The 25,987-nt window shown below is 62.1% G+C and overlaps 8 protein-coding genes across 10 annotated transcripts; all 8 read left to right on the top strand.

Moving 5' to 3' along the window:
- Window positions 1–155: 155 nt before the first annotated feature.
- Window positions 156–5,372, top strand: LDBPK_260930 (hypothetical protein, conserved; the record flags this gene model as incomplete). The annotated part of the gene is made up of 1 exon (XM_003861632.1): window positions 156–5,372. The coding sequence occupies one exon, from the start codon at window positions 156–158 to the stop codon at window positions 5,370–5,372; it is 5,217 nt and encodes a 1,738-aa protein (XP_003861680.1).
- An 826-nt stretch (window positions 5,373–6,198) lies between these two features.
- LDBPK_260920 (hypothetical protein, conserved) lies at window positions 6,199–8,043 on the top strand (the record flags this gene model as incomplete). The annotated part of the gene is made up of 1 exon (XM_003861631.1): window positions 6,199–8,043. One exon carries the CDS (start codon window positions 6,199–6,201, stop codon window positions 8,041–8,043), a length of 1,845 nt encoding a protein of 614 aa, XP_003861679.1.
- Window positions 8,044–9,866: 1,823 nt separating this feature from the next.
- LDBPK_260910 (hypothetical protein, conserved) lies at window positions 9,867–12,398 on the top strand (the record flags this gene model as incomplete). Its single annotated transcript, XM_003861630.1, has 1 exon — window positions 9,867–12,398. One exon carries the CDS (start codon window positions 9,867–9,869, stop codon window positions 12,396–12,398), a length of 2,532 nt encoding a protein of 843 aa, XP_003861678.1.
- Window positions 12,399–14,098: 1,700 nt separating this feature from the next.
- On the top strand, window positions 14,099–16,168 carry LDBPK_260900 (hypothetical protein, conserved; the record flags this gene model as incomplete). The annotated part of the gene is made up of 1 exon (XM_003861629.1): window positions 14,099–16,168. One exon carries the CDS (start codon window positions 14,099–14,101, stop codon window positions 16,166–16,168), a length of 2,070 nt encoding a protein of 689 aa, XP_003861677.1.
- A 1,135-nt stretch (window positions 16,169–17,303) lies between these two features.
- Window positions 17,304–17,819, top strand: LDBPK_260890 (hypothetical protein, conserved; the record flags this gene model as incomplete). The annotated part of the gene is made up of 1 exon (XM_003861628.1): window positions 17,304–17,819. One exon carries the CDS (start codon window positions 17,304–17,306, stop codon window positions 17,817–17,819), a length of 516 nt encoding a protein of 171 aa, XP_003861676.1.
- Window positions 17,820–18,585: 766 nt separating this feature from the next.
- On the top strand, window positions 18,586–19,791 carry LDBPK_260880 (hypothetical protein, conserved; the record flags this gene model as incomplete). Its single annotated transcript, XM_003861627.1, has 1 exon — window positions 18,586–19,791. One exon carries the CDS (start codon window positions 18,586–18,588, stop codon window positions 19,789–19,791), a length of 1,206 nt encoding a protein of 401 aa, XP_003861675.1.
- A 1,221-nt stretch (window positions 19,792–21,012) lies between these two features.
- LDBPK_260860 (heat shock 70 protein-like protein) lies at window positions 21,013–23,847 on the top strand (the record flags this gene model as incomplete). Of its 2 annotated transcripts, none has more annotated exons than XM_024473468.1 (1): window positions 21,013–23,847. In XM_024473468.1, one exon carries the CDS (start codon window positions 21,013–21,015, stop codon window positions 23,845–23,847), a length of 2,835 nt encoding a protein of 944 aa, XP_024329239.1. Both variants share the same exon structure in this region, with proteins under 2 accessions (XP_024329239.1, XP_003861673.1).
- A 1,175-nt stretch (window positions 23,848–25,022) lies between these two features.
- On the top strand, window positions 25,023–25,472 carry LDBPK_260840 (40S ribosomal protein S16, putative; the record flags this gene model as incomplete). Of its 2 annotated transcripts, none has more annotated exons than XM_024473467.1 (1): window positions 25,023–25,472. In XM_024473467.1, one exon carries the CDS (start codon window positions 25,023–25,025, stop codon window positions 25,470–25,472), a length of 450 nt encoding a protein of 149 aa, XP_024329238.1. Both variants share the same exon structure in this region, with proteins under 2 accessions (XP_024329238.1, XP_003861671.1).
- Window positions 25,473–25,987: the final 515 nt, after the last annotated feature.

The raw sequence follows: 25,987 nt of genomic DNA, 5'->3' as shown, positions 1-25,987 counted from the left end.
GAAAGAGGAGCAGAAACCGGAAGGACGGAAGACGTGGAGGGCGACGTGACATCGCCCAGTAGGCGGCGGTGCGACAGAGCACAGGGCACTGCGTCGACGACGGGGGGGGGTTCCAATCGAGCCCATCACGTCGGCGAAGACCAGGGTGCTTCATCATGGCCATCTTTCTCCCGCGATGGCACTCCAGATTGCGGTTGCCCGCACGCTCGCCGCCTCGCATGCCCATGGGGGCGTGCCGGCGAATGGCCGCGACAACCAGCAGTGGCACTTTCGCCCCGCCGGTGTCACAGTCCTGGCGGGCTTTTGCCTCGTGGCGCTACAGCGGCACCGATTGCCTACATCACCGGAAGTTTGCGGCTGTCTACGCGTTGCTGGAGGAGCGCCTTCCCGTCGCTCCGCTCTGCCCCAACGACGCACTCGATACACTGCTCTGCCTTGTGCCAACAGATATCCACCACAACGGCGTGGTCGACCATCTCGTGCGCATCGTCAGCGGCAACGCATGCTGCATTGATCCGTCCCTGTGCCTTGCTGTCATGGAGAGGCTGCTGGTGCCGGCGCTGCCGTCCTGGCTACGTGGGTCAGCCGTAGTCACGGAAAGCAGCAGCGACAGCGACGACTTGCCAGTTGCGGAGATAAGCGATGCGGCACTGCTGATTGCCCTGGAGCCGCTTGGCCGCGCGCTGAGCCGGTGTGTGGTTGTGCACGTGCGTCTCTGGCTCGGCGAGAGTGGACACGTCACTGACTCGTTGTGTCGTCTACGGGACTGGCACACGCTACGCACAGGTCCTCTCTGCCGGCGATCACGACACGACCGCGAAGAAGGTGACGACAGTAGTAGCTCTTTCTTACTAAGGGGAGCGGCGGTGCTGATGTCTTTCACAGCCCAGCGACAGCTCTGGGACTGTAGCGGCAGTGGGCGAGGTGCCGTGATGAACAGCTGCACCAAGCAACACCTCGGACGACAAGAGAGCAGCGACCGATGGCACGCCTGCAGTCTCATTGCCGTGGCCTACCCCGTTGTGCGGTTTCTCTACTCGACTCAATCGCGAGCGAACGGGCGAGAGCGTCTCGCGGCTCGAACGGGTATCCGCGCATCCGTTCCAACGGCGGAGACGCTCCAGCCGTCGCGCAGCAGCGGTGGTGAGGCCCCAGGCGACCGACATGCGTTTGATCCGTCGCGCTGGGGCACAGTGCGCTCACTTGGCCAACAGTGCTGGTGGTGGTCCACGGTGGTATGCCGCGCCATCCCGGTCATCCCATCCGCCGCCGGTCGTGCCTTTGCCGTGCACTCGCTGGTTGACGTCGTTCATGAACTACACAGAGAGCTGGCACCTTGCGTCGTGCCGTGTGGGTCGCCATTGCTGTGGGCGTGCTCTGAGCATCCTCCGCAGCTGCCCTCCCTCGAGACACTTCGGCCATGCTTAGCGATGCTTGAGTGGCTTCTCGTTGACAGCGTCCCTGTATTACGTGACAGGAGCGACGCTGAGGCCTCGTGGCTCTCGCCCGCTGATTTGAAGAGGAGCGTGCAGTCTTCGCGGCCTTCCGCATGGACAGCAGAGCTGCGGCGTGGCTGGTACCACCTTGGCGGCGACTTCGCTTGCCTCTCTGCTGCTGCGTTGGAGCGTATGGTAAACGGTCCATGCACCGCGCCTGACGTTTGCGGTCGTAGGGCGGCCGCCGGTGGCGCGGCTGGCATGCGCGACTCCGCCGCGCCACGGTCTGCCTCACCACCTCTGCGGCTGAGTCTGATCGGTACGTGCGCTTGCAGCCACCTCGTCCGCGGAATGGCGAATGTCGGCTATCGCCTTGCTCTGCAGTGGGCCGCCGTGGTGACACCTTTGACGACCGCTGTGGTGATATCGGCGCTGGTGGAAGGCACGCTCGACGCGCAGCGCAGGTGCAGCACATTTCAGCGGCTTGGCTTCCTTGACAAGCGTCAGCGCCAGCAGCAGGAGCAGGGGCTAGCGTTCCCCGCGTGTGAACTGGACGTGGTCCTGCGATTACTGAACGCCATCACGTCTGTCAGACCTGTGTTGTCGAGCGCAGCGTCCACCATCAGCTCTGGACCGTCAGCTGCAGCTGAGCTTGTCTTTGTGGAGGAGACGACATGGTGTAAGCTGGCGTGCCTCGTGAACCTTGTGCGCTGCCGCCTAACGGACAGAGTAGAGCGCAGCCAAGGCCGTGCCGGTACGGTAGGTGCAATGCACGAGCATCAGAAGTTTGTTCAGCTTCACGAGCAGCGACTGCTGCATTGCGGCCTGGTCCATGTGCTGGGGTGCGCGGCGATCTCGACAGCTGAGGCCGCTTCCTGTGGAACCGTGGGCGCAACAATGACTGAAGATGTCCTAGCTCTTGGCCACGGTGGCAAACGCCCTCAGTCGTCCGCCCACACACCTCCTCGTGCGCTGCCCGAATCCTCGGCTGAATTCCTTTGTGCACTGCTAAAGTGCTGGCGCACGTGGACGATGGACTGGCCTCTGCAGCTTCACGCGACGTGGCTGCAGGAGCTGGAATCTGCTGCCGCAGTTGTGGCGACGCCTGCGGGCGCCGAAGCGAAGGGGGCTGACGAGAGAGAGAGCTGCGGTGGCATATCGCCCGCTACAAGAGCAACCGCCGCACACGCCGAGGCGGCGATGGCGGTGCCCAATTTTCCTTTTCGGGGGGTCGCCGACGACCCATGCGACCAGGCGTGCCGGTCGATGCATCGCCGGTTGTGCTCGCTCCTCACCGAGGCGTGGGCCGCGACGACGGACACTCGGCACGACCGAGACCCACTCGATCTGTGTGCGTGCTGGTATGCTTTCTCTGCTGTGTCGCGTCCGCTTCGTTGCCCTTCGGCGACCGGGGTGTCATTGACCGCGAGAGCCGGCATGTCCCCACCTACATGCTGCGCCTCCTCGCAGCTATTCCAGCAGCGTTCCTGCGTGTACGAGAGTCCCCGAGAGGACAAGCTGCGTGAGCAGTTGACCCTCATGGCCGCCGCATCCGAGGAACGCTTCTGCCGCATGTGCGAGTCATGGTTCAAGCGACTTCGCGATCTCCCCAACACTCGCGTCATGAGCTCCATTTTGCAGTTGATGGAGCAGCGTCCAATGCCGCTGCGCCGGCCTTCCGTGCAGCGCCAGAAATGCGACGCGCCGACATTTGGATGGTACCCGATCTCTCTCCCTTCAATTGTTTCGCATCTTGCTCTCCGCATACTCTACCGCAGCAGGCCGGAGGGCACGGTCGGCACCACGGCGGCCATCCTTGACGGCAACGGTGTGGCTTCCGAGCTGCCTGGCGTCAGCGACTCGTTTGTTGCCATGGTGCATGCCGCGCTGCTGACACCGGCGACGGAGGAGCTGGCTGCCTTTCAGCTGTCAGTGGTTTGCCGGTATGCGGAGTGGTGCCAATCGGCGGGAGTGCACATTGGCTGGTGCGCCTGTGCCGTTCAGGCCCACCGTACAGCCGGTGGCGCTGGTATCTCTTACGCCTCGTGCATGCCTGTCGATGGCCTGGTAGGGCCGGCCTCCAGCGCTACAGGTATGCCGTGGTGGGTACTGACGGTGGACGGGTTGGCGGTGAGGGAGCGTAGGCAGGGTGGCGTCAGCGTAGCCACGATTCTCTTCTTGTGGGAGCATGGAGCTGCTGCTGCTACTGGGATGGAGGGTCCTCGTTTTTTCGGATCCCATGACCTTCACGAAAGCGGTCGCACGTCTGCGATACGGCCACTGATGCCGCCGCGGCCCGGCACTGCTGGCGACGGCGCCTTGGCGGAATTGTCTCAGGCTTCGCCGAGTGAGATGAAGTTGGGTACTCTTGGTGCGCCACCCAAAGCCGCCGCGGAGTTGGACGACGAAGTCGGCGGCTTCAATGGCTTCGCAGACGAACACCGCAGCATGCGTCAGAGCATTGTGGAGTGGGGTCACCGCTACGCGTTGCGCCTGGTCCTTTTCGAAGTGGGGGAGGGTCAGCGGCACCGCTCTCGCGGTGCCGCGCTAGCTCGTCGGTCGCAGCAGCAGCTGGCAAGGCAAGCGCTGTGTGATCCCCGGTGCCAAAGATGCAGGACGTTGGTGGCGGTCCACGAGGGTTCCGTTGAGGAGGATGCGAAGTCTGAAGCCGGTGCACGTCTCAAGTACGCTACATATGCGTACCGCTCTGCTGTGTCGGGGCTGGGCATTACACCACGATTTGTGTGGCACAGCGACGCCTACCAGCCACTTGTGCAGCTTGTGGCGGAGAGCGCTGCGTGTATGGTGGATCAGCTAGCTGCCGAAGTGCTTGCTTTCGCCTGTACGACGGCGGCGCACGGGGAGACGAGCAACTCCAAGGTTGAGGCGGGCGAACCGAGAACCGAAGGACATCCCGTTGTTGGTGCGATTGCGACAAACTTGTTCAAGGCAAAGCACCCTGAGCGCTGGACGACGCGCCTCACCGCGCACTTGTGGGGCGAGCTTCGCCGCAGTTCGGCACAAGCTGCCGTCGCACAGCCTTCTCGCACCTTCCCCTACGCTCACGGCACCAGTTTCCACGGCAGCCGCCACCGTCCGTCACCGACGCCGGTGATGCGCTACTCACTCGGCCAGCACCCACAGTCGCGCGGGCTCGCATCATCAGACCTCGTGTCGCGTTTAGAGCAGCTGCTGTGCGGCCTTGGCTTCGTCGCGGCATCGGAGAAACACCTTGTTTGTCACGCACCCGGCGGTGTGGTGCCGACGGAGGGAGTTGCAGAAGATTCTTACGCGCTTCTCGCCTCCCTGTTGCTGTCTCCCGAACTGGTGTGCACGTCCTCGATTGTGGTATACTTTGCGAACGCCGTTCTTTGGGAGAAATGCTGGGCCTCTCTGACGAGGGCCTCCAGCGCAGCTGCCCATCACAGCGGCGGCGGCATGCCGGGCAGTCTAGAAGGGCCGGAAGATGTGATAGCGCAGCTTGACGCACTCGTCGCCTTTCGGGTTATCTTGCGCTGTATCGAGCAGGTGCAGCGACTCGTGCACGAGCTGGTGGGGTACCTCTGTTGCGTTTTCGTGCCAGCCGTGCAGGCAGACCACGGCGCTGCCTGTCTCACAGCCACGCCGGTGGAGGCGATGTATCGCCTCGCATGTACATTTTCATCGTCTGCATCCCGCAGTGTTGCGCCACCGACAACGCATCCAGAGCACGCGGCCACTGCAAAGTGCAACAGACGCGATGTGCGCAATCTGCGCAGACATTTTTGCTTCTCTTCCGCGACGGTGCGCGCATTCGAGGTGCTGTGCCTCGGCAGATGCGGTGATGAGCGGCGAGCACCGCGGGTATGGCAGCAGTGGACACGCGAGTTGCTTCGTAGCGATCGGGTTCTGCGCGAACACCCTTTGCTGCGGTCGACGTCACAGTGGTGTAGCTGACATTTATCGCGGCTGTACCTCGTGTGTTTCGAGTTCTCTCTCACGCTTGCAAGTGGCAGTGCCGCATAAGACTGGCACGCCGCCGTGTAATGCTCTTGCACTCTGCCTGCTTGGCTATTGCGTTTCTCACTTGATCATTGTTTAGACTGCTCACCTTCTGCTCAGGAGGGGCACGGGCACAGAGAGAGGTGGTGGATAGCGTGCCAATCTTTCCCAGTCCTTGCCCACGCTGCTTTGTAGCGTTAGTGAAGCGGAAAGAGATGCAACGGTCGCACCTGTGCCTGCGCGTACGTGTTCCTTTCTTCTTTCCCCTTCCCCCTCTTTCTGTGTGTGTGTGTGTGTGCGTGCGCTGTCTCCGTGTCCTCCCTCCTTGTCGCGTTCCTGCGATTCTTCTGTTGTCCCCCGTTATTCCCCGCGCGCGTCCTCGACACCTCGCATGCGCCCATACGCACAGGGACATGCAAGCACACCGGCTCGGGCTTCCTCACATGGCACTTTGGAAGTGGTGCGGAGGGGTGAGCTGCGCACCGCTCTCTCGGTAAGCAAAGACGCACGTTGCCATCCGAACTTCGTGGTGTCTCCGCTGCCTCCTCCCCCTTCTCAGCCCCGGGCTCTCGAGGCTCTGGTTGCTCACGCGCTCGAGGACATTTGTTCACATCAGTGCAATCCTCAAAGTATCCTCCCATCGGCTCACCACACCTTTCACGTGCTTGTCACACATGCACAACGTTCTCTGTCCCTCCTCCACAGCACCACAACAGAAAAGAGTCCGCTGTCGACATGAGAAGCCATCACTGTCGCCGCGCCATCGCTTAACTGTTCCAAGATGTCTGACCCTGTCCGTCGCCGATATGTCGACAGCGGCTACCCCTCCTATGCGAGGCCGCACGCCTTCGATGCCTATGATTCTGGCCCGCGAGAGACTGATGTGGTAGAGCAGCAGCAGCAGCAGCAGCCGTCTCACCAGCCGCTGCGGCGCCGCGGCGCACCTGTTCCAGCTCCACAGCTGCTTTTGTCAGCTCGATCGACTCCCTTGGCGAAGCGGCCGACCCCGGTAAAGACCCCGTGCAAGAGTGCGCCCTCCACGACAACGTCCTCCTTAATCGAGTCGGTTCCCTGCACTAACTCCTCCGGGAGTAGAGACACAGCGACTGCGTCACCGCCACACGATGACCAGCTAACGCAGCCGAACAAGACACAGCGGCCACTGCGCGCATCCGCGTCGTCGGCGAGTACCTCCGCGTCTGTGATGTCGCCCTTACAACAGCAGGTCGCGCGTGAGAGTCGGCAAAACGAGTACCGACACAGTAGCCCTGCTCTCCAAGGTGGGCAATCACCAGCGACGCAGATGACGCTGCTCCCCGCGCCGGCAAGATCGAGCGAGCGTTCCGCGAGTGCGGTCCCGCCACCGGTGTCGCGACGCGCACATCAGCGCTCTAGTCTGAGTACAACCCCGGGGGAGCAATGGAGAGCAGACGGGCACCCGCCACGTCTGCCGACGTCGCGTGCACCTGGGCCTTCCATGCTCACGGCGAAGGACCAGATGACCATCGGCCATAGCCACCCCGCCGCCGTCTCACTTCACTCCGTTAGCCCCATCCGCGGCCCGGAGCGTCACAAGGGACGTGTTGACCAGGCCAGGAGCCCCGCACCACGCACAAGCAGTAGCACACCTCGCAGTAGCACCGCGGCAAGTAACGTCCCTCGTGCGCCGTTTCACAAGCGGCAACAGGCGCAAGCGCTGAGTCCGGCCGCCCACTCACCGACGACACGTGGATCCTCCACGGTTGTGGCAGGGCCAGCCAGAGCAACGGCGGACAGGCGTGTGGTCGCCGCACCGGCACCCAACAAGGCTGACGCGCAGCTGATGGCTCAAAAGGAGCTGCGCCGCCAGGGCGAGATCCGAGGCCAAGGTTACGTTGCGCAGACGGCGTACACCCAGCGAAACCCCTTTCGCAGACAGGACTTTGCAGAGTTCGCGGAGAACCCGCAGTACCTCCCGCCACCTGGATTCCGTATCTACCCGCAGGCGATGGCCACGCGGGTCTACGGCCTCGAGGTCAGCCGCGCAAGCCAAGGGGATTGCATGATGCAGCGTCTTCTCGACGCGGCGCACCCGTCAACGGCCGAGGAGCGGGCCGAAATGGAAGTGCTGCTGAGCGCAACACTCGAGAAACTGCAGCTTGGTGACTGGTTCTACAAGTGGACGCGCATCAAACACGTGCACCAGCGCTACGTCTGGCTGAACCTGCAGCGCGGCACTCTCATGTGGTCCCTTTCGTCGAAGAAGAGCGCTGTCCTCAGTTCCGAGGTGAAGCTGTCCACCATCACGAGCGTAACGCCGGAGTGCCTGCAGCTGGAGGCGCCGGTGCGCTTCTTCTACCGCATGAACATCAACACACCACACCGCTGCATCAGCCTCGCGACGGAGATTCGAAGCAAGTTCGACGTTTGGTACCATGTGCTGCAGCAGCTGACGGCGCCGAACTCGACGTATGGCGTGCCCGGCGTGTGGGGACGACCGTCGAGCAGTGTCAACGCGGCTGGGTGGGGTGCAGCAAGCCGGTGGGCGTCCCGCTACAGTCCGCTGGCCGCCGTGGTGGACAATACAACAGGCTCCACCGGCTACAACGAAGCGTACGCGCACGGTGCCGTCTCCTCCAGTGACTGAGGGCAGGGAGAGCGATGTGTCGGCCGCTGGCAGTGGCGTGTTCGCCACCCTCACTCCCGCATGTGTGTGCGCGCGTGGGTGTGTGGGCGAGTGTCTCTGCTTTCCCCGTCCAGTGGGAGCAAAATATGCTGCCTTCCACTTCGTCTTCCTCTTTCGCCTAGCGTGCTGTGGCTGACGTGTGTGCCCGACAAGGGCGTGCGCCCTCGCGCGTTCAGCCTCACACCCAGCGTTGCGCCCAGATTTAGAGACAGCAAGGCAACACACTACGGAACGGTGTCGCCTTTACTGCTACAGCTGCTGCTGCTCATGCCGGCCCTTCTCTCGTTTTTTCTTCTCCATTCAAGCCACCCGTTCGTGCGAGCTTCACTCAGACTGCTCGGTGTTGCGGATTTAGACACGCATGCACACGCCATCCACACTGCAAAGAACGGGCAGGCTGATTCGTGCCATCCGGGCGCGCGTGCGCTCGTGTGGGAGTCTGTGCGTGTGGCGTGAGTGGCAGAGCGCCTGCAATCCGCGGTCACGCGTGGAAGGGAAACAGAGGGAGGGAGTGGCACGGGGCGTAGGCAGTCGCGGCTGGACGCCTGCTAAAGCAGCACCGAACCACCCCACGCCCTCTTCCCTTCCCCGACCCCCTCGCTTGCTGCTCCCTCTCCCACGTCGTCTCTCTCCTGCACTGAAGCTCCTCGCTTGGCCCCACCTCATTCCACCCGATCCCACCGCCACAGCTGCAAAGACACGTACAACTCCGCCCGCTGATTAGCGCGGTTGAGTTCTTTTTGCCAGACAGACAAACACCCGCACATAGCCGCAGATGGGCAGGCGGAGGTGTGTTGCACGCGTTATCAATCCATCACCTGTGTAGAGCCCCTCCCTCCCTCCTCTATCCCCCTGCCAAAAATGCCGAACCGCTTCTGGTGGCGGCAGACTCAAGCGCCTACGACGTAGCGAAGCTAGAGCGATGCATGGCTGCTGATGTCTGTGGACAGGTCCTGGGCGGCGCTGCGTCGGGGCGACCTGCGACCGTGAGCTCGGTTGTGCCATCCATGTGACGGGCGGCGTGCCAGCGTGACTCGAGCGCATCACAGCCGGCCCTCACACTGCCCACTGGCATGTGTGTGTGTGGGTGTGGGTGTGTGGGGCCTGCACCACCGCGAGGGGGACGCACCAGTCGCCAACCGGCACAATGCGGGCGCCTGCGAGGCGGGTGTGGGTAGCGTTTGGTGCGCGGGCCCTGCTCTCAGATGATGGTGTCGGCGCGTTGCCGTGCTGGCTTGTGTGCGCGGCTGCTTCGCACGACGGGAGGTGGGCCTGTGACGGGCCGGGGGCAGAGCGGAGCGGAGCGCATGCTGCACGGCAGAGAAATGGACACGCTGACATAATACAATTCGCCTTTGGAGCCGGCACTGGTGCGTGTGCGCGTGCGCCTGTGTTTCTGTGTGTTGACAGCTGCATCGCCCTCACGGAATTCGGCTGACCGCATAGCTGTGTTGATTCCTCTCTCTTTCGCTTCTTTCTCTGTCTGCGGCGCAGCGCGTCTGGCCAAGCTATCTCGGCTCGCTCGCGCACGTACGCCTCCCTCCCCTGCGCGCCAACTCCGTGACGAGCTTGTCGCACTCTTCGTTTTGTGCGTTCCGAGTCGTGCAGCTGGTCTAATCCCTCCCTCTCCTTCTCCCTCCCCCCTTTCCGTGTCTCCCCGCCACACACACACACTGTGGCCCTTTGTGTGTGCCTCGCTACGCCGTTGTCACATCACCTCATCCTCGCGGCCTTCTTTCTGCTTCTCTTGAAGCACCGTTATTGTAGGGGGACGACATATACACATGGACGACGAGGACACGATTCGCGCGGCCAAGTTGCTGCGCGACGATGATGGGACCGACGGCAGTGGCTTAGACAGCGTCCCTGCAACGACAGCAGACCCGTCCGGATACTACGCCCGCCTCGGCGTTTCTCCAAAGGCGACGCAGCAGGATATACGCCGTGCGTTTCTGTTCCTCAGTCAGCGTTATCATACGGACAAGCACGCGAGTCAATGCGACACGGTGCAGAACTTGATGAACGAGCGCTTCCAGGAGCTGCAGGATGCCTACGTAGTGCTGTCCGACGAGCGGCAGCGCGCTGCGTATGACGCAGGCGGTGACAAGGGGATCCAGCGGTTGGCCCTCGTCCCAGCCGGACTTTACCGGCGCGAGGACATCTTGAACTACATCTTGTCTCTCGACAGAGAAGCGCAGCTGCTGCGCACCGCACAGATGCTCTCGGCGACCTCGCAGACAACGGTGAGCTTCTCCACCGCCCACTTGTTCAGCTTCCCAGGGCCGAGTGAGGGCATTGGCAGCAGCAGCAGCAGCAGCGGCGTCGAGGACGGCGACGACGCTGAGTCGAGCACCCACGGAGGCAGAGACAGTTCCGAAGACGAAAAGCCACCGTCTGAGCAGCCTCAGCCCGCCCCATCATCGCTCCACGAGCAGCAGACGGCGACGCGACCCATGACCGCGTCCGCCACCACTTCCTTCCCTGTTGGCGACACCTCCACAACAGCTCCGTCAGCACCCGCTCCTGCAGCAGCGCCACTGCAGAGCGCGACACCGCCGGCGAATACCACAGCGGCCAGAGTGGTTGAGAAAGGCGCTCCCCCTGCCTCGGCTGCCGCGGTGCAGGCACAACTCACGGCCAAGGAGGTCGTCATCGATGGCCAGCGTCACATTGTGCTAATCCCGAACCAGGAGGTGCAGCAGCAACTCAGACAGCGGATGCGAGGGCTGGCCGCCGGGGAGGCGTCTGCACCGTCCCTCTCCGGCAGCAGCGGTGGTGCCTTGCCTCGAGCGGCGCCGCGGCTGCACCGCATGCCCGTGCCGCAAGCGCTCATGTTTGCCGTCGTGCCCAAGTCCATGACGTTCCGAAGCTCCTTCCAGCATCTCGTCGCGCCGCGGCTCTCCCTCACCTTCCGCACGGACAGCACCTCACGGATGCAGAAGACGACCACAAGCCTCACCACCGCGGCAGAGTACCGCCCCGACGACGTGCGTACGTATGAAACGTCGCTGCGCATGGCCGTGAATGGGCTGAAGTGGTGCGTCATGCAGGCGCGTGCCCTGAACCCGCTGTGGACGCTAAAGGCGAAGCTCACTGTATTGACGAACTCGGCGCTACTGCAGAAGCTGGAGCTCACCCTAACGCGCAAGATGTCGGCGACGGCGGAGCTGGAGAATGTGCTGGCCATGTCGCTCACTGAGCACGGCTACTTCCGTTCCAGCTTCAACGATTTTACGGAGGATGTGCAGCAGGGCCTCAGCACCTACATGGCGTTCCACAACATGTACGTCACCGCCTTCACCGGCAAGAAGTTCGTGCTGGGCGTGGACACGAAGGACCCCAAGCACCCGCCTGTGTACGGCCGGATGCAGTACTCGGTGAACTGCTCACCGCTCGCTGGGCAGTCGACCTTTGGCATTGAGGCCTGGTACTTACCCTCAAAGACGCAGCGGTACGGCCTGGCCTTCACGGCAGTCGTGCCCTATGCCGTCAGTCCCATCGCACCGCCCTTCTTCATTGTGCGAAGTGCGCAGTTCGCCGTTGTGAATCAGGTATCCATCCTGTACGCCCGCGGCCGCCACCGCATCTCCGTCCCCATCATCGTCTTTATTTCGCCCAAGGTGAGCCACGCGCTCATGTGGTTGTCCGCGCCACTGACGCTGTACCGCATCGGATCAATGCTCTACCGGCCCTACGCCCGCGCCAAGGCGATCCGGTACTACACCGAGCAGCGTGAACTGCACATTGCGGAGATGGACGTGGCGCGAGAGAGGGCTCGTATGGAGCAGCTCGCCCTCGAGAGCCTGGTGCTGATGAGCCGCGCGAAGGAGGAGCGGAAGGGTGGCCTTGTTATTATCAACGCTCGCTACGGTGTGATTGAGCCTCAGTTCGCCGAGATCGTGCCCCCGGTGTCACCGGGGGTGAATCGCTCGCCGTCCGGGTGGTGGCCGTCGCAGATTATGGCTCGTGTGGTGAAGCGCCTCGTCCGAGGGTGGATGCGGCGCCGCGGCACCGCTAAGGCTTCGTTGGAGGCCGAGGCGGACACGGAGGCGCGGCACAGCTCAATGCGCAGTGACGCCATTCCGCTGTCCATCGACGTCACTATCGCGATGCAGAACCTGGTGCGTGACTCGGCGCTGACGCTGCCCGCAGGCACGAAGAGCTCACTGGTCGGTTTCTGCAACCCTGATCCGTACACGCCAGAGCTCCAGAATCTAAAGATTGTGTACTGGTTTCGCAAGCGCAAGCACATGGCGGTATTCAAGGATGACGAGGAAGTAGAGCTGCCGCAGCGAGAGCACCTAATCAAGCCTTGAGTGTCTCCCTCCTTCCCTTCCTATCCCTCTGTGTCTCCCTGCGTATCTAAGCGTGTGTATGTGTTTGACCGAGAAAGTCGCCAAGGAAGACGAGGACCATGTGCGAGGCAAAAAAAAAACAATCTCTCTGGAGAGCAGGTCCTTGAGCCCGGCACACGTGAAGCTCCAGCGCGCGCCTCGCCCTGGGCGATAGGAGCGCTGCCAGGTGTGCAATGGCAGACCTCCATGCCGCCGCCCCCCTTCCCCTTTCCTCTCCCACGGCTTTCCCATCGGGCACCTGCGGCGAAGGTTATCGGTGCTGCCGCAAATCCTCTACACGTAGCCGCCGCTTGCTTTGTTGAGGGTGCGTGTATGTGGCTTGCCCACCCACGTGTGCGCGTATGCCGTTCGCCGGCGGCATATCACGTCCTGCGTGTGGGTGGTTGTCTGACATGGGCGAATAGGAACAAGAAGGGCGAGAGGCTCGGCTGATGCCGCACATGCTCGCAGTTCCATGGACGGGTGCCAAGACCAACGTGGCGCGGCTCGCAGCGGAACACGCCGATGTGTGTGTGTGTGTTGGCGTGCTTGCTGCGTTTTGCACCTCTTCACTGGCGCGAGTAGTTGCGTCGAGGGCATCAGGCACGCGCGGCCGTTGAAGGCTCAGAGGCGGGGTAGGGTGGTGGGGGGGGGAAGGTGAGCCGGGCGAGAGCCGCCGCTCCCTCTCCCTCCCTCGAGAAGAAACGGCACACGCATGTGTGTGCGTGTGCTTGAGTTTGTTGCACGGTGATGTGAGTGGCAATGACACCACGGTGCACTCTGACATGTTCCACCGCATACGGTGCACCTCTTCGCTCTCGCAGATCCAGAGAACCCTTTGCTACGTCGTGTGCCTCTTCTGGCACGCCGTCTTCTCCCTTTCGCTCGCTTGCCGCACCTCCCCCTCCCTTCCCTCGCTGACGCATGTGGTGCATGCCGCCCCGCTCACCCACTCTGCTTCTCATATACTCCCTCTCCTACGCGCCTTCACTCTCAACCTCATCTTCCCCCTCCTCCCCTCTTTCACACAGCTGTCTCCGCAAGAGTAGTTACCTACCCACTTGCTCCTCCCCCTCGGTGTCTCCTCCCTCCCTCCCCCCACACATATACATACAGCAGGCCAGACACTTGGAGAGAGAGGTCTCTTGGGCGAACACGAAGGACAGGAGAGCGGAGCACAGAGCCGTGATTCCCTGGTTGCCGTTGTGTCTGTGGGTGTCTACGCCGAGCTGCGGAGGAGATCGGGTCGAGGGGCGCGCGGCGTTGCTGTACATGACGCGTTAGACTCTCTCACGCCGACAGACACACACACGACTTTTCATCTTCCTCATCACAGACACTAAAGCCAAAGAAAGGAAACCGAAACGGAAAACTCCGTTGATGTCGTTTGCTGTCGATAGCTGCGTTGTTGCATTGCTCGCTTCCCCCCTCTGACGGACACAGACTCATCTGTCTTGGGCTCGTGAACCACGCCCTCCCCATTCTCCGCCCTACCCCTCCCTTCATTGAGAGAGGGAAGACAAGGAGTGAAAGCAGGGGGGGGGGGCATTCTGTTGCTGTATCCTTCACGGTCTCCCGCTCCCTTTCACAGTACTTACCTTTCCTGCTGTTCTCAACAGTGCACGATAACGTGCGCCAGGCTGCCATCTTTGTGTGCGTGTGTGTGTCTGCGCCCGCGAGTCATGCTTCAGCGCAGTCTCTCGCGCTTCTTTGCCCACCTCCTCCGCGAGGTGGACACGGCCGGGTTTGCCGGCGACTTCCGCCGCCTGCACCACGTTGGCGCTGCGTCGACGCAAGCGAAAGCGAGAGAGGCGCGGCATGCTGCATGCAACGTACTCTTCTGCGGCCACCACGGGACCGGCAAGCTGAATCTGCTGAAGGCGATAGGCCTGCAGTGCGAAAAGAAGGGGCAGCGGGTGGCCTTCGTTTCCGCAGACAACCAGCGGGCGGCGCGGCTGGATGGGTACCTGATCAACTTTTTCATCGGGATGCGTGTTAGCCGCGACGAGCTGCCCTCACAGGAACAGTTGGAAGGCACCCTGGAGCGGCATGTGCGCCTCGTGGAGTCTACCTTCGCAAGCAGCCTTCCAAGCCTCTGCAACATCGATGTTCTGATACTCGATGCGCTAGAGCTTGTGCAGCCGACGGTGCTGCTCTCGATGGACGCGGTGGCGCGGCGGTTGCGTGGGCAGCCGAGCACGCCGTTTGGCGGGCTGCGTGTGTATGCCGCGGCCGACTTCTGGCGGCTGCCCGTCCATCCCACCAGCGACACTGGCGGCTACCTCTTCCAGCTGGAGCAGTGGGAGGTGCTATTTCCTTTGCAGACGCTACTGCACAAGTCTCACGTGCAGAAAGAGAAGGAGCTGCGGCGCTTAACCGAGCTGGCGTTCTATGGTGCACTAACGCTGCCGCAGATGAAGGAGCTGGAAAAGTTGTCGATGAAGGAGAAGCCGGAGTCGCGGCTCTTCTCCTGGTCGAGCTCCACGACGGAAGCCGAGAAGGGCACCGCGACAGCAAGGGAAGGCGAAGACGAAGAGGGTGAAATCGAGGAGGAGGACGCCATGAGCATCGCTCAGTGGGCCAGCTTCCCGGGCGAGGCAGTGGCTGCCGACTCGCCCGACGGGCCGGAAGGGGCGCTCGAAGCGACAAAGGATGACGAGGGGGCGGTCAACGATCCCGCCTCAGGCCAGACGTCACTCTCGTCCTCTTCCTCTGCGCTGGCGCTGCTAAACGACGACATGACTTCCAACTCGTTCGTCGCCACCCGCATGATGCTCCGCTTTCCTCGCCAGCCCGCCGTAAAGGAGATGCCGCTGCGCTACCGCCAACTCAAGCGGACAGAGATGGGTAACTTCCTCGTGAACATGCTTGTACACTCTTCCTCGGCGACATCGGTAGGACTGGTCGACTCCCTCAGCGTCGACGTTGGTAGTCGGGTGCACCTCCTCCTCGATGGCCAGGAGCATTACGGGGTGCCTGGCGGCGCGGTTGGCGAGGTGATGCAGGTGGGGCCGCACTTCTTGTCCATCCATTTCCCTCGTGAGCACCGCACCGTCGACATCCCCCGGATGCGGGTGGTGTGCTACCACCCCTTCTACCCAGAGATCCGATACGAGCTGCAGCAGTTCCCCGTTTTCCCGCGCAAGCGTATCTGCCCGATGAACATACTCACCTATCCCCACGTGTTCTTTGTCAACCTCAACGGGCGCCGCATGGCGGACACGAACGACCTCGGCAACCTCCTCGCGCATCAGCGCAGCTTTTCGGACTTCACCATTCGCAACACGTCGGACTTCGCCAATCTCGACGGCATGGTGCACGAGCCGACACGCATCTACTACCACAAGATCAGCGGCAAGCCGATCAGCACCGCCAAAGAGCAGTGGTGCCGCAACTGCAAGCAGTTCGTGCCGACCGACTCTTTCTTCGAGCATTGGGCAGCGTGCGTGCACTCGGTGCGTTGGTGCATCGATTGCAACCAGACCGTGTCCCTCGAGCTGCTGGGGCCGCACAGGGAGAAGCATCAAGTTGTGCTCTGCCTGGACTGTGGCAGGCCGGTGGAGTGGCGACACTGGGAGGGTCACCGGCTCTCCTGCGGGCCCATGATGCGCGAGGTCAGCACGGACAATCAGTTTATCCCGCTGCGAACGCGTCAGCTGGCATTGGAGATGGGCCTCGACAAGCGCGACCTTCACACCGTGGCCTCCATCACCAAGAGCAGTTTGCCGAAACCGAGGGAGGGGGTCCTCTAAGGACAGGGACGAGGAGGAAAGCGAAGAGAGCCCACGCTTTGGTGCGCTTGCGCGTCTCTCTGTGCACCTGCGCGCATGCGGACACACACACACACACACACACACACACACACACCATGAATTAACTGTAACGGCAAGGGAGGGACAGCGAGAGAGGGGGGGGGCGGCGTTGTCTTTCGACGAAGTGCGCAAGGGCGTCAACGCGTGCCTCCCTCGATCTCCCTCTCTTTGTAAGTTTATGTGTACGTGTGTGTGTGCGTGTGCTGCGGTGTATATCACAGACCAGAAGTAGACACCCTACAGAGAAAAGGATGGTCGCGAGAGGGCGAGAGGTAAGGAAGCGGATCTGTGCGTGAGCAAGGTGGATACAGGTGGGACGGTGGCGGTGGCGGAAGCGGTGGAAGGGCAGGGTGGGAACCCCGCAACGCACTCGCCCAAAGTGGCCGAGAGACGGGTCTTCAAACGTTTCCCCCGCGTTGCACGATTTGGCGGTGGTGGCGAGGTAGGTGAGCGAGGGCAGTGTAGAAGCCTTTCCTATGTACGGAGCCTCCATCTGCTCTCTCTCTTCGTTTTCATCACTTAAACCTGCAAGCGCGGGCCGAGACACGCCTCAGCAGCCCTCCTCCCTCCCCAGAGGTCGCTTGTCCTCCTCCTCCTCTCCTCGCCTTTTCCCATGGCCATCATCAAGGGCCACTCTCGCCACGGCGATGGTGGCACCGCGCATGCTGGCGTTGTGCTTATTCGTCTCATAAATGGCGCAAGCGCATTCTGCCCCGTGTCCTCCTCTTCTCTCTTTCAATGTGCGTCACGTTGCCCTCTCCCCCATCCCCGTCTTTCTCTCTCTCTCTCGGCGTCTTGTACGTGTCTGCATGCCTCTGTGTGCCTGTGCGCTTCGGACGGATGGCAGCATCAGAGCACAGGGAGGAACCCAGTAGTGACGCACATCGTCGCAAAACGAGCGAAGAGGTGAGGGGACAGGCGCACCTGTGCACGAAGCGGAGGAAGCGTGCTGGTGCGGCTCTCTGGGTGGGCGTGGCTTGTGAGCGGTGCAAAGCAGACGCTCCAGCCGCACGCCTCTTCCGCACGCGCCTGCGCAGACGCTGCTGCCACTCCTCCGTTGCGCACCACCGCAGAGATGAGCCCACACGGCGTCCGCGGCGCCGATGCGCGCTTTCGGCCTTTCCTGTCCAGCAGCCTCGATGAGTACCTAAAACGCTATTGGGCGATCGTCTTCACGGTGGGCTCTCAAGCCATCGACACGGGTCACATGCGCCACTACGTATCCTGGTATGCCACCCGTCTCAAGGTCGTGGAGCTCGACCACCACGTGCACGCCATTTCGCTGCGCGAGCAGCTCATCATCAGAGCCGGCACACCGGCCCTCCCGCTTCTCTTCGTGAACCAGAAGCTTGTAGGCACCATCGCCGACGTGCGCAGTTACGAGAAGCGCCGTCTGCTCAAGGACATTGTGCAGTTTGGTTTCAAGTGGAAAACCGGTGCCGCAGTGGACTGTGCTCCGCAGCCACTGAACACCCTTCCCTCCCCCTACAGCGACACAGAGCTCTTTCGTGGGCGCTACCGTGGCGCTCCCGTAGCGCGGCCAGTCGTGCAGTTGCCTCAGCTGCATCCCTATCGACGTCAGGAGGACTGAAAGGAAGGGGCGGGCGAGACAGCGCCAACGCGTCTAACGGGTCGCCTCGCTCAACCTCTCCCGTGCTGTTCTCGATAAGGCGCACTACGCATTCCTCTTTCACGATGCCCCCTTTCCACCTTTCCTTCCCCTCTTTCAGGAGGACTTTTCCCACCACTCTACCCCACACCTCCATCCTTTGAGGCCTTGTTGCTCGAGGCGGCCGCGTCTTTCTTCACGCACGCGCACACGCACGTGTGTGCGTGTGCGCACATCCGTCTCCACTTAATCTGATAAAACACCCCGGCGCCCACGTTCTTCTCCTCCATTCTCCGCATGGAGAACCCGACAGAGACAGACGCAAGCCTGCGACGGACACACTATGACCGATATCTCGATCACGGGAGGTGCACTTCAACGACGTTCCTCGACGTGTGCAGGCACGTGCTGGAGTTTGTGCGAGAGTCGGGCATGAGTGCCCTTCGTCTATCGCCTAGTACCCCCTTCCCGTCCCACCCACCTACACTTTCCCGTCTCCTCTCCATCGCTCTCCAGTTGTGACACACGCGCACACATAGGCACAGACGCGCTGTATGCCGCTGACTACCTCCCACGGGTACTGGCCTGTGATGCTGCGGCTGTTGCTGGTGCCCTGCTCACCTCCCTCTCTACTCTCACGTCCCCTGCCTATCTCCACTTCTCTGTGCCTCTTCTCTCCCTAGCTCGCTATGTACGCCCGTCGCTACTGCTTCCTGCACCGCATCCGCCACACTACACTGCGCAGGGCATGGAGTTACATCAGCAGCAGCAGCAACACTGCTGCGAGGCCTCAACTGCCGATGAGGCAGTGGAGGGAGACGGGCAGAGCCGAACGGACGCTGCCGAGCACCACCCCAGCGTTCGCTTCTACCGTGGCATGTGGAGCCTCACTCAACTAACGGATCCTGTCTTCGACGACGTCATCTCGAGTACCGACGGTAGCAACGGCGACAAGGCTGTCTCTGCTCCGGCATCCGCAACGCCAGCTGAGGTGACTACCGGCAGCCCCTCGCTGCTGTCTCACGGCTCGCCACTCTCGGTGGTCGACCTGCACCAGGCACTTCTCCCCCCAGCAGCCGTGAACGGGCTGGGCGATGTGGCGGACGAGAACTACGCATTGCAGCTAGCGTCGTCTGACGGGCTTGAGTTTCTGCGCCTCCACTGGCACGTGCTACTACCTTTGCTCTTCCCTTGTTGCCGCTGGGGTGACGAGGCGGGCGCGACTGACCCCGCCGTCTTGTGTTCTGGCCAAGACAACAGCAGCAGCAAGTGTAGCTCGCACGTGCAGCAAGACTTTTCCGGCTCCGAGGAAGGGGCATCAGCCCCTTTTGAGAGTTCCTGCTCTGCCTCCGAGTTGTACGAGCTGCTGCTCCGCCGCCCCCTACTGGAGAGCGATCTCGCCATTGTCCGAGAACCTGGACTGATGGATCGTATCTACTACAGCTATGTGGTACTGCTCCGCTTCTTCGGATGGCGCGTGCACGAGGAGGAGCGTGGTCTGCTGGACCGTCATCGTGCCTGGCAGGAGCGGTACGCGCTGCTCGAGCTCTACCGGATGCCCACCACCGCCGCCGCAACTACCCAGCTTGCCACAGGCCCAACTGCTGCAGGGACGCGCAGCCATGTCGACGGCGACGACGTCAAGGGCAACAGCGTTTATCAAGCGCGACGTGCTTGCCCGCCGCCACCTCCCACTTACCACTCCTTCAACTTTTACGAGTCGGGCGTTCCACGTGTGCTGCGCAGCCTTCTCGACATTGGCTTTCTGCGCCTGGCTGTGCGGCTTGTGGAGTTTCTCTTGGAGGAGATGGGTTACGGCCGTCTTCTGTTCCTGCTGCCGCTGGTTGAGGCCACCTTGCTGCCGATACTCGTTCAGCAGCCGCACGTCGAGTCAAGCCACAAGACGCGGCTAAAGAAACGCCTGTACAGGCTCACTCACAGTGACTCGGATTAGTGAGAGCGGGGTAGGGCCGCAGCCATTCTCGGATCGCGGGCGAGAGAGCGGCATTATTCGGATTGCCCATGCGCAGACTGCTGGAATTCTCTGTGCACGTGTGCCTGCCCTTGGGTGCTCTGCTCACTCATCCTGATCTCTTTTTGGCCCCACAGCTGCAGCCAACGACCGTGCCATGAACGCGGCGGTGCTGCACAGTATGCGCGCATGTGTTGTTGCGCACACACACACACACACACACACGCAGAACAAGACGAAAATGCCACAGCACTTGACGTTGGAGACGACGGGCACAGGAATGGCCGCACGTGTGTGCGTGTGCGCATTGAGGCGTTGTGTGAGCCACCGGTAGCGAAAGCTCCATCACGCTTTCCTGTATACGTGTGTGTGTGTGTGAAGGTCGGTGCTGTTTCCCACTCTTTGTGCAAGGCGGGAGAGGTAGGGGGAGGGATGTGACGGGGGTGCTGACTCCCGGGCGTAGGAGTGTTGGCGTCGGGCGTTTCATCGGGGTGGAGGGGGGGCGCCAGAATGGCGTCGTGACGTTGCGCTACTCGGCATCTATTCCTCTGCTTCTCGCCTCATGCCGCATCGCTGACTACACTTCTTCTCATGGCTCTTCCCCACTCCCCCGCCTCTTCGGCCGCGAGCACAAACGCAGGCACATCCATGCCCGCCGGTATGCATTCATCTGCTACTTACTCGTGCACATGCCTTCTCTCTCGTCCTTCTTTGTGCGTGCGTGTATGTGTGAGGAGGCGCTTCACCACATACACGCGCACGCACACCAGTTACGAGACGGGCAGGCTCACAACGCAGCGCGCGAAGACACACGTTTGTATCCCTACAAGCAAAGACCTTCTTTCTCAGTCTTCAGCTGCCCCTCTCCCTCCATCTCCGTGCTTGTCTTGCAGCAGATCACTCATCGCCCGCTGCAACTCCATCAACAGAATCCTCACTCACAACTTTGAGCTCTTTATATCGTTTCCTGCCCACCCCGCCGCTCCGCCACATGTCTGTTAGTGCTGCTAGTCTCGTCGTTGCTTCATGCACACCTTTTCTCTGCTTGCTTTCGCCACGACGCATCCGCTGTAGCTTACACTCCAAGTAGCGGCCATACATCCCTTCGCCACCCTAGCTCATCGTACTCCCTCTTACGGAGTGAGGGAGAGCGTGCAGAAGCCGAGGAAGCCCACGCATGCACGCACGCACGCATACAGCATCATGCACCGCCACGTCTTTCGTCGCAGCACCGCACTGCTGCAAATGGGCAACCCGAGCATGGGCGGAATGCCGGGGATGCCACCAGGGATGGGGGCTCCCGGTGCCAACAGCTCGGTCGGGCCGTCGTCCGGCTTGCCGAACCGACCGGGAAAGACGGTGAGCTACCAGAACGCAATCAAGATGGAAGCGGAGAGGCGCCGCAAGCTCGAGGAGGACACGCGTAGCCGCTACTATGTCGTCAAGGAGGACACCCGGGAGAAGCGGGGTAGCGGGCGGGTGATCGGTATCGACCTCGGAACCACAAACAGCTGTATTTGCTACATTGACGCCGCGACGAGACGGCCGAAGATCATCCCGTCGCCAACGGGGTCGTGGGTGTACCCGACGGCCATCACCTTCGACAAGAATCACCAGATTCGCATGTTCGGCGAGGAGGCACGCGCGTGTGCGCGCACGAGCGCCAGCGCGACACTCTGCAGTGGCAAGCGGCTCATCGGCCGCGGCTTTGGCGAGCTTGGTCGCGTGCAATCGAACTTGTCCAAGACAAACATTTTAACGGTGAACGAGAAGGGCGAGGTGGCGGTGGAGATCATGGGGCGCACGTACACAGTTGTGCACATCATTGCCATGTTCCTGCGCTACCTGAAGAGCGAAGCCGAGAAGTTCTTGGGCGAGGAAGTGCAGCAGGCCGTGGTGAGCGTGCCGGCGTACTTCACACCGCAGCAGAAGGTGGCCACCGAAGACGCGGCGCTCTGTGCGGGCTTTGACGTGCTGGAGGTCATTGACGAGCCGTCGGCAGCGTGCCTGGCGTACACGGTGCTGGAAAGGCTCAAGCGCGAGGAGAGGGATGCGCAGCAACGTGCGGCGGCCAGCCCACCTGTATCTGCCACCGCTACCGCTGCCTCCGCAGCGCAAAGTAGCAGTAGCGGCGGCAACTCCGAGGCGGTGGCGGGCGCGTCCTCGTCCTCTACTCCTGAAGCGGATGCATACGGCAACAAGCGTTACGTGCGCTCTCTCGTCTTTGACCTCGGTGGCGGTACACTCGACTGTGCGATCATGGAGCACGACCGCTACCGGCAAATGTTCAACCTCGTCGCCACGCACGGAGACCCCATGCTGGGGGGCAACGACTGGGACACGGTTCTCTCCCAGCACTTCGCCAAGCAGTTTGAGAGCAAGTGGCGCGTGCCGATCGAAGAAGAAGAGGGAAACGTCGGCCAAGGCGTCGCGGCCTTCCGAAACTTGATCCTGGAGGCGGAGAAGGCGAAGATACACTTCACCCACTCCACCGAGACCTACTACGGCTACAACCGCGCCTTCCACTTTTCCGACAAGCTGCGCGACATTGTGCCGCTGGAGGCGACGCTCACGCACGAGGAGTACGTCACCCTCACCCGCCCACTGCGCGCCCGCTGCCTACAGTGCATCGAGAGGCTGTTCGAGCACACCGGCTACGCCGCTGCGGACATCGACAACATCCTGCTGGTCGGCGCCATGACCCGTGACCCGCCCATCCGCCACCTGCTCGAGGAGTACTTCGGGAAAAAGGTGGTGCGGGAGGACACGTGCCCGGCTGACTACGCCGTCGCGCTCGGCGCCGGCATCCGCGGTGGGATGCTGCAGGGCAGCTTTCCGGAGCTCACAGCTAGCACCCGCTTCGTCAGTGGCACGGTGCAGTCACTGCGCGAGGGCGGCGGCATCGTCCGCCGGCTGTGGCGCTATCTCAAGCTCATGACGAGCACCGTGAACCCTAATGCGATTGGCACGCGATGGCGCGGTCGTGCCAAGGGGCTCTCTGACGAGGAGATCGCGAACTACGCGAAGGAGCTGGTGGAGTTCGAGGCCACGTGCGCACGTCGACTGCTGCTCGAGCGGGCCGAGAGCGAAGCGAACTTCGTCATGCGCCGTGTCACAGCCGACTCAAATCGCAAGCAGGGCATGCAGGAAAAGCGGATTATGCAGCTCAGTGAGCAACTGAAGTTCTGGCAGTACATGGTGCACAACTTTCACGACCACGAGGAGGAGCTGCTGCGTGTTGTGAAGGAGCTGCAGGAGGCACTGGACGAGCTGGATGGACTCGCGACGGACAACGTGGCAGGCCTGACGAAGGCAGGCACCATTGACTTCTCCAAGACACTTGCGCGGACGCTGCGCGCCGTGTCGGGTACCGTTGCGGAGACGGAGGATGACAATGATACCAGCGACGACTGCACGGAACACGCCGCGACAAACGCAGCGGAGAAGCCATCGTGCATCAGAGAGACAGAGACACAAGCGGGTGGCGCGGTGCCGAACACAGCGGCAGGACCCAAGATTCTGCGCCGCCGTGCCCCCCTGCCAGCAGCCGCCAGCGCCGCCCAGGAGCTTGTCGAAGCAGGGCACCCCGCGCTGATGAACGCGGATATCGATGTGGCCGAGTCTGCCCGCAATTCGTTCCTGCAGGCGCAGGTCGAGGAGCGGGCGTGGCATGAGCCGCCTGCGCCCCCAGGTGAGCAGGGCTCGTGGACGGAGGTGAAGGCCGCCGTCGACGCGGGCGAAGTTGTGGGCGAGCCAGTGCCGTTGAGGGACCTGCTCCGGCCCATGACAATGATGGAGATGAAATTGGCCCTGCAGACGCACTACCCTGTAGACGATCCGCCGTCTGCCGAGCACATTGCGAAGAGAGACCTGGCGGTTGATCTGCAGACCATGACCATCACGGAGGGAGCGGTGGACATGGTACAGCTGCAGGCCGACCTGGACGCCGCGGAGCAGAAGGCGGTGGAGCAGGCGAAGGAAGAGGAGAGGATGGTGCAGGAGCGACAGAAGGAGATGTCGGCTCGCCTGTTTCGTTGAAGGGAGAGAGGGGGAGCACAGGCGGGGCCGATGCGCTCTGAAAGATGTCTTAGGGGGACTGCTATGGGCGAGTCGGAGAAAGGCGCACCCACCCACCCACACGTGCACACCTCCCTGTCTCTCGGTGTGTGCGCCTCCATTTCTTTTTGTCCCTCGCTCCCTCTGCGTGCCCCAGTCAGCTGCTCACCGTGTCGCAGGCGGGGAAGGACGCGCAAAGTGAACAACGGCGTCGGTCCCGTGGTAGACGCCGATGCGGAGTGCGGGGCGGGCGGCGTGGGATCGACTGCCGCGCATGTGAGCGTGCATGCGGTGTTGCTGTGAGGACGGAAAAACAAAAGGCTTTTTTTTTGCGCACGAGGGGGGACCCACCTCCTCTCCTCTCCTCTTCCCTCCCCACACCGCTTGCGAGTTGTTGTACCTGACTCTCACTCTCTCTGCGTGTGTGTGCGTGTGTTCTCGTCCTCTTTCCCGAAGAGGTGTTGGCTGACTAATGATGGATGGCGAATACGGATGCACGGTGATGCGTTTCTCACATACCAGTTGTGTGCAGGCATACGTGCGTAGAGGCGTCGTACAAACACTTCGGTGTAATCGTATCGAGGAGAGGCGCACGGAGGGGCAAGGCGTTGAGGAAGCCGCCACTGCTGCTGAGGTGCTTAAACCTCATCAGGCGGAGGGAGACGGGCGGTAACGGAGTCTTCCGAGGCACTCGCCCTAGCTCGCATCTCTGCGGCCGTCGCTGCGCCTTCTACACCACACGCCCTTGCCCTCGACCTCACCCTGCTTCTCTGGCCCACGCTCTTTCTCGGATTTGACGCCAATGACTCGATGCACGCGTCGGGGAAGGGGCTGATGCAGAGGGGTGCTCGTTGGGGCGAGGCACCCTTTCCCCCATCGGACGCTTCCCTTGCCTATCGCGTTATCCTCGTCTCCTCCCCACCTCCTCCCTCTTCTGTTCGCTTCCTCTCGCTCGCTCTGTTCTATCGCCGTCTTTTCGTTGCCGATGCGCCTATGCAACACCCCATCTCTACCCCTGCGTATCCGTTCCCCGTGCGGGCGCGCACATACACAAACCGCCGCCACCAACATTCTCTGCTCGTTCCTCGCTCACTCCTTCTCGGGTGTGCGCATCCATCGTACAGTCACCCTGGTTAGAGTGAAAGCATCAGGCCATCATGCCCGCTGACAAGAGCTACGCGCTGAAGCAGGTGCAGACCTTCGGCAAGAAGAAGACGGCAATCGCCGTGGCCACGGTCACCAAGGCTGCCCAGTGCAACATCAAGGTGAACGGTGTGCCGCTGCAGCAGATCCTGCCCGATACGCTGCGCGCGAAGATCATGGAGGCCATCACCGTGGTGGGATCCAAGTACTACTCGCGGCTGCGCATCGATGTGGCGGTGCACGGTGGCGGTCAGGTGTCGCAGGCGTACGCCGCGCGCCAGGCGATCGCGAAGGGCCTTATTGCGTTCTTTCAGAAGTACCACAACGAGGTGGAGAAGGCCGCGCTGAAGGACAAGTTCCTGGCGTACGACAAGTTCCTGCTCATCGCCGATCCCCGCCGCTGCGAGCCGAAGAAGTGGGGTCGCCACTCTGCCCGCACGCGCTTCACCAAGTCCTACCGGTAAGCTCATGCGAGTCTGGGGGTTGCATGCGCGTGCGCATGTGCATGTGCCTGGCTGCTTGCTCGTGTGCGGCTGATCTGTCGATGCTGCACGGACAGGGCACAACGCATTGCGACTGGCGCGAGCACTTGAAGTCCGCAGTCACTCGCGCAATCGTAACCCTCACACACGCGTATCAAGCACTCGCCTTCGTGGGTGTTTCGCGCACGTGTGTGGCGGCGATGTGGACACCAGGGAGCCGAGCGCCGTGCGCGCGCATTGCACCTGCCCCTCACTCTGTGGGTGAGCCTCGAAGGACTGCTGGCCAGCTGCCGTCATTTGCTGCGAAGACAAGGAAAGAGGGGGAGCGGTGACGGAGAGAAGGTGAGAGGTGTGCTCGGCTCGAGAGCCGTCCACTGCATAGCACACACACACACACACACACACACGCACATACGTGCATCCATATACCTCGACCGAATTGTGGTGGATAGAGGTGGTTGTTCCGGGTGTCGCGATGTATGGGCGTGCATGCAAGC

The sequence above is a fragment of the Leishmania donovani genome, chromosome 26 (assembly GCF_000227135.1).
Source record: "Leishmania donovani BPK282A1 complete genome, chromosome 26".
Lineage (NCBI taxonomy): Eukaryota > Euglenozoa > Kinetoplastea > Trypanosomatida > Trypanosomatidae > Leishmania > Leishmania donovani.
Note: the sequence above shows the minus strand (reverse complement) of the source record. Positions and strands in the feature narration are given on the sequence as shown.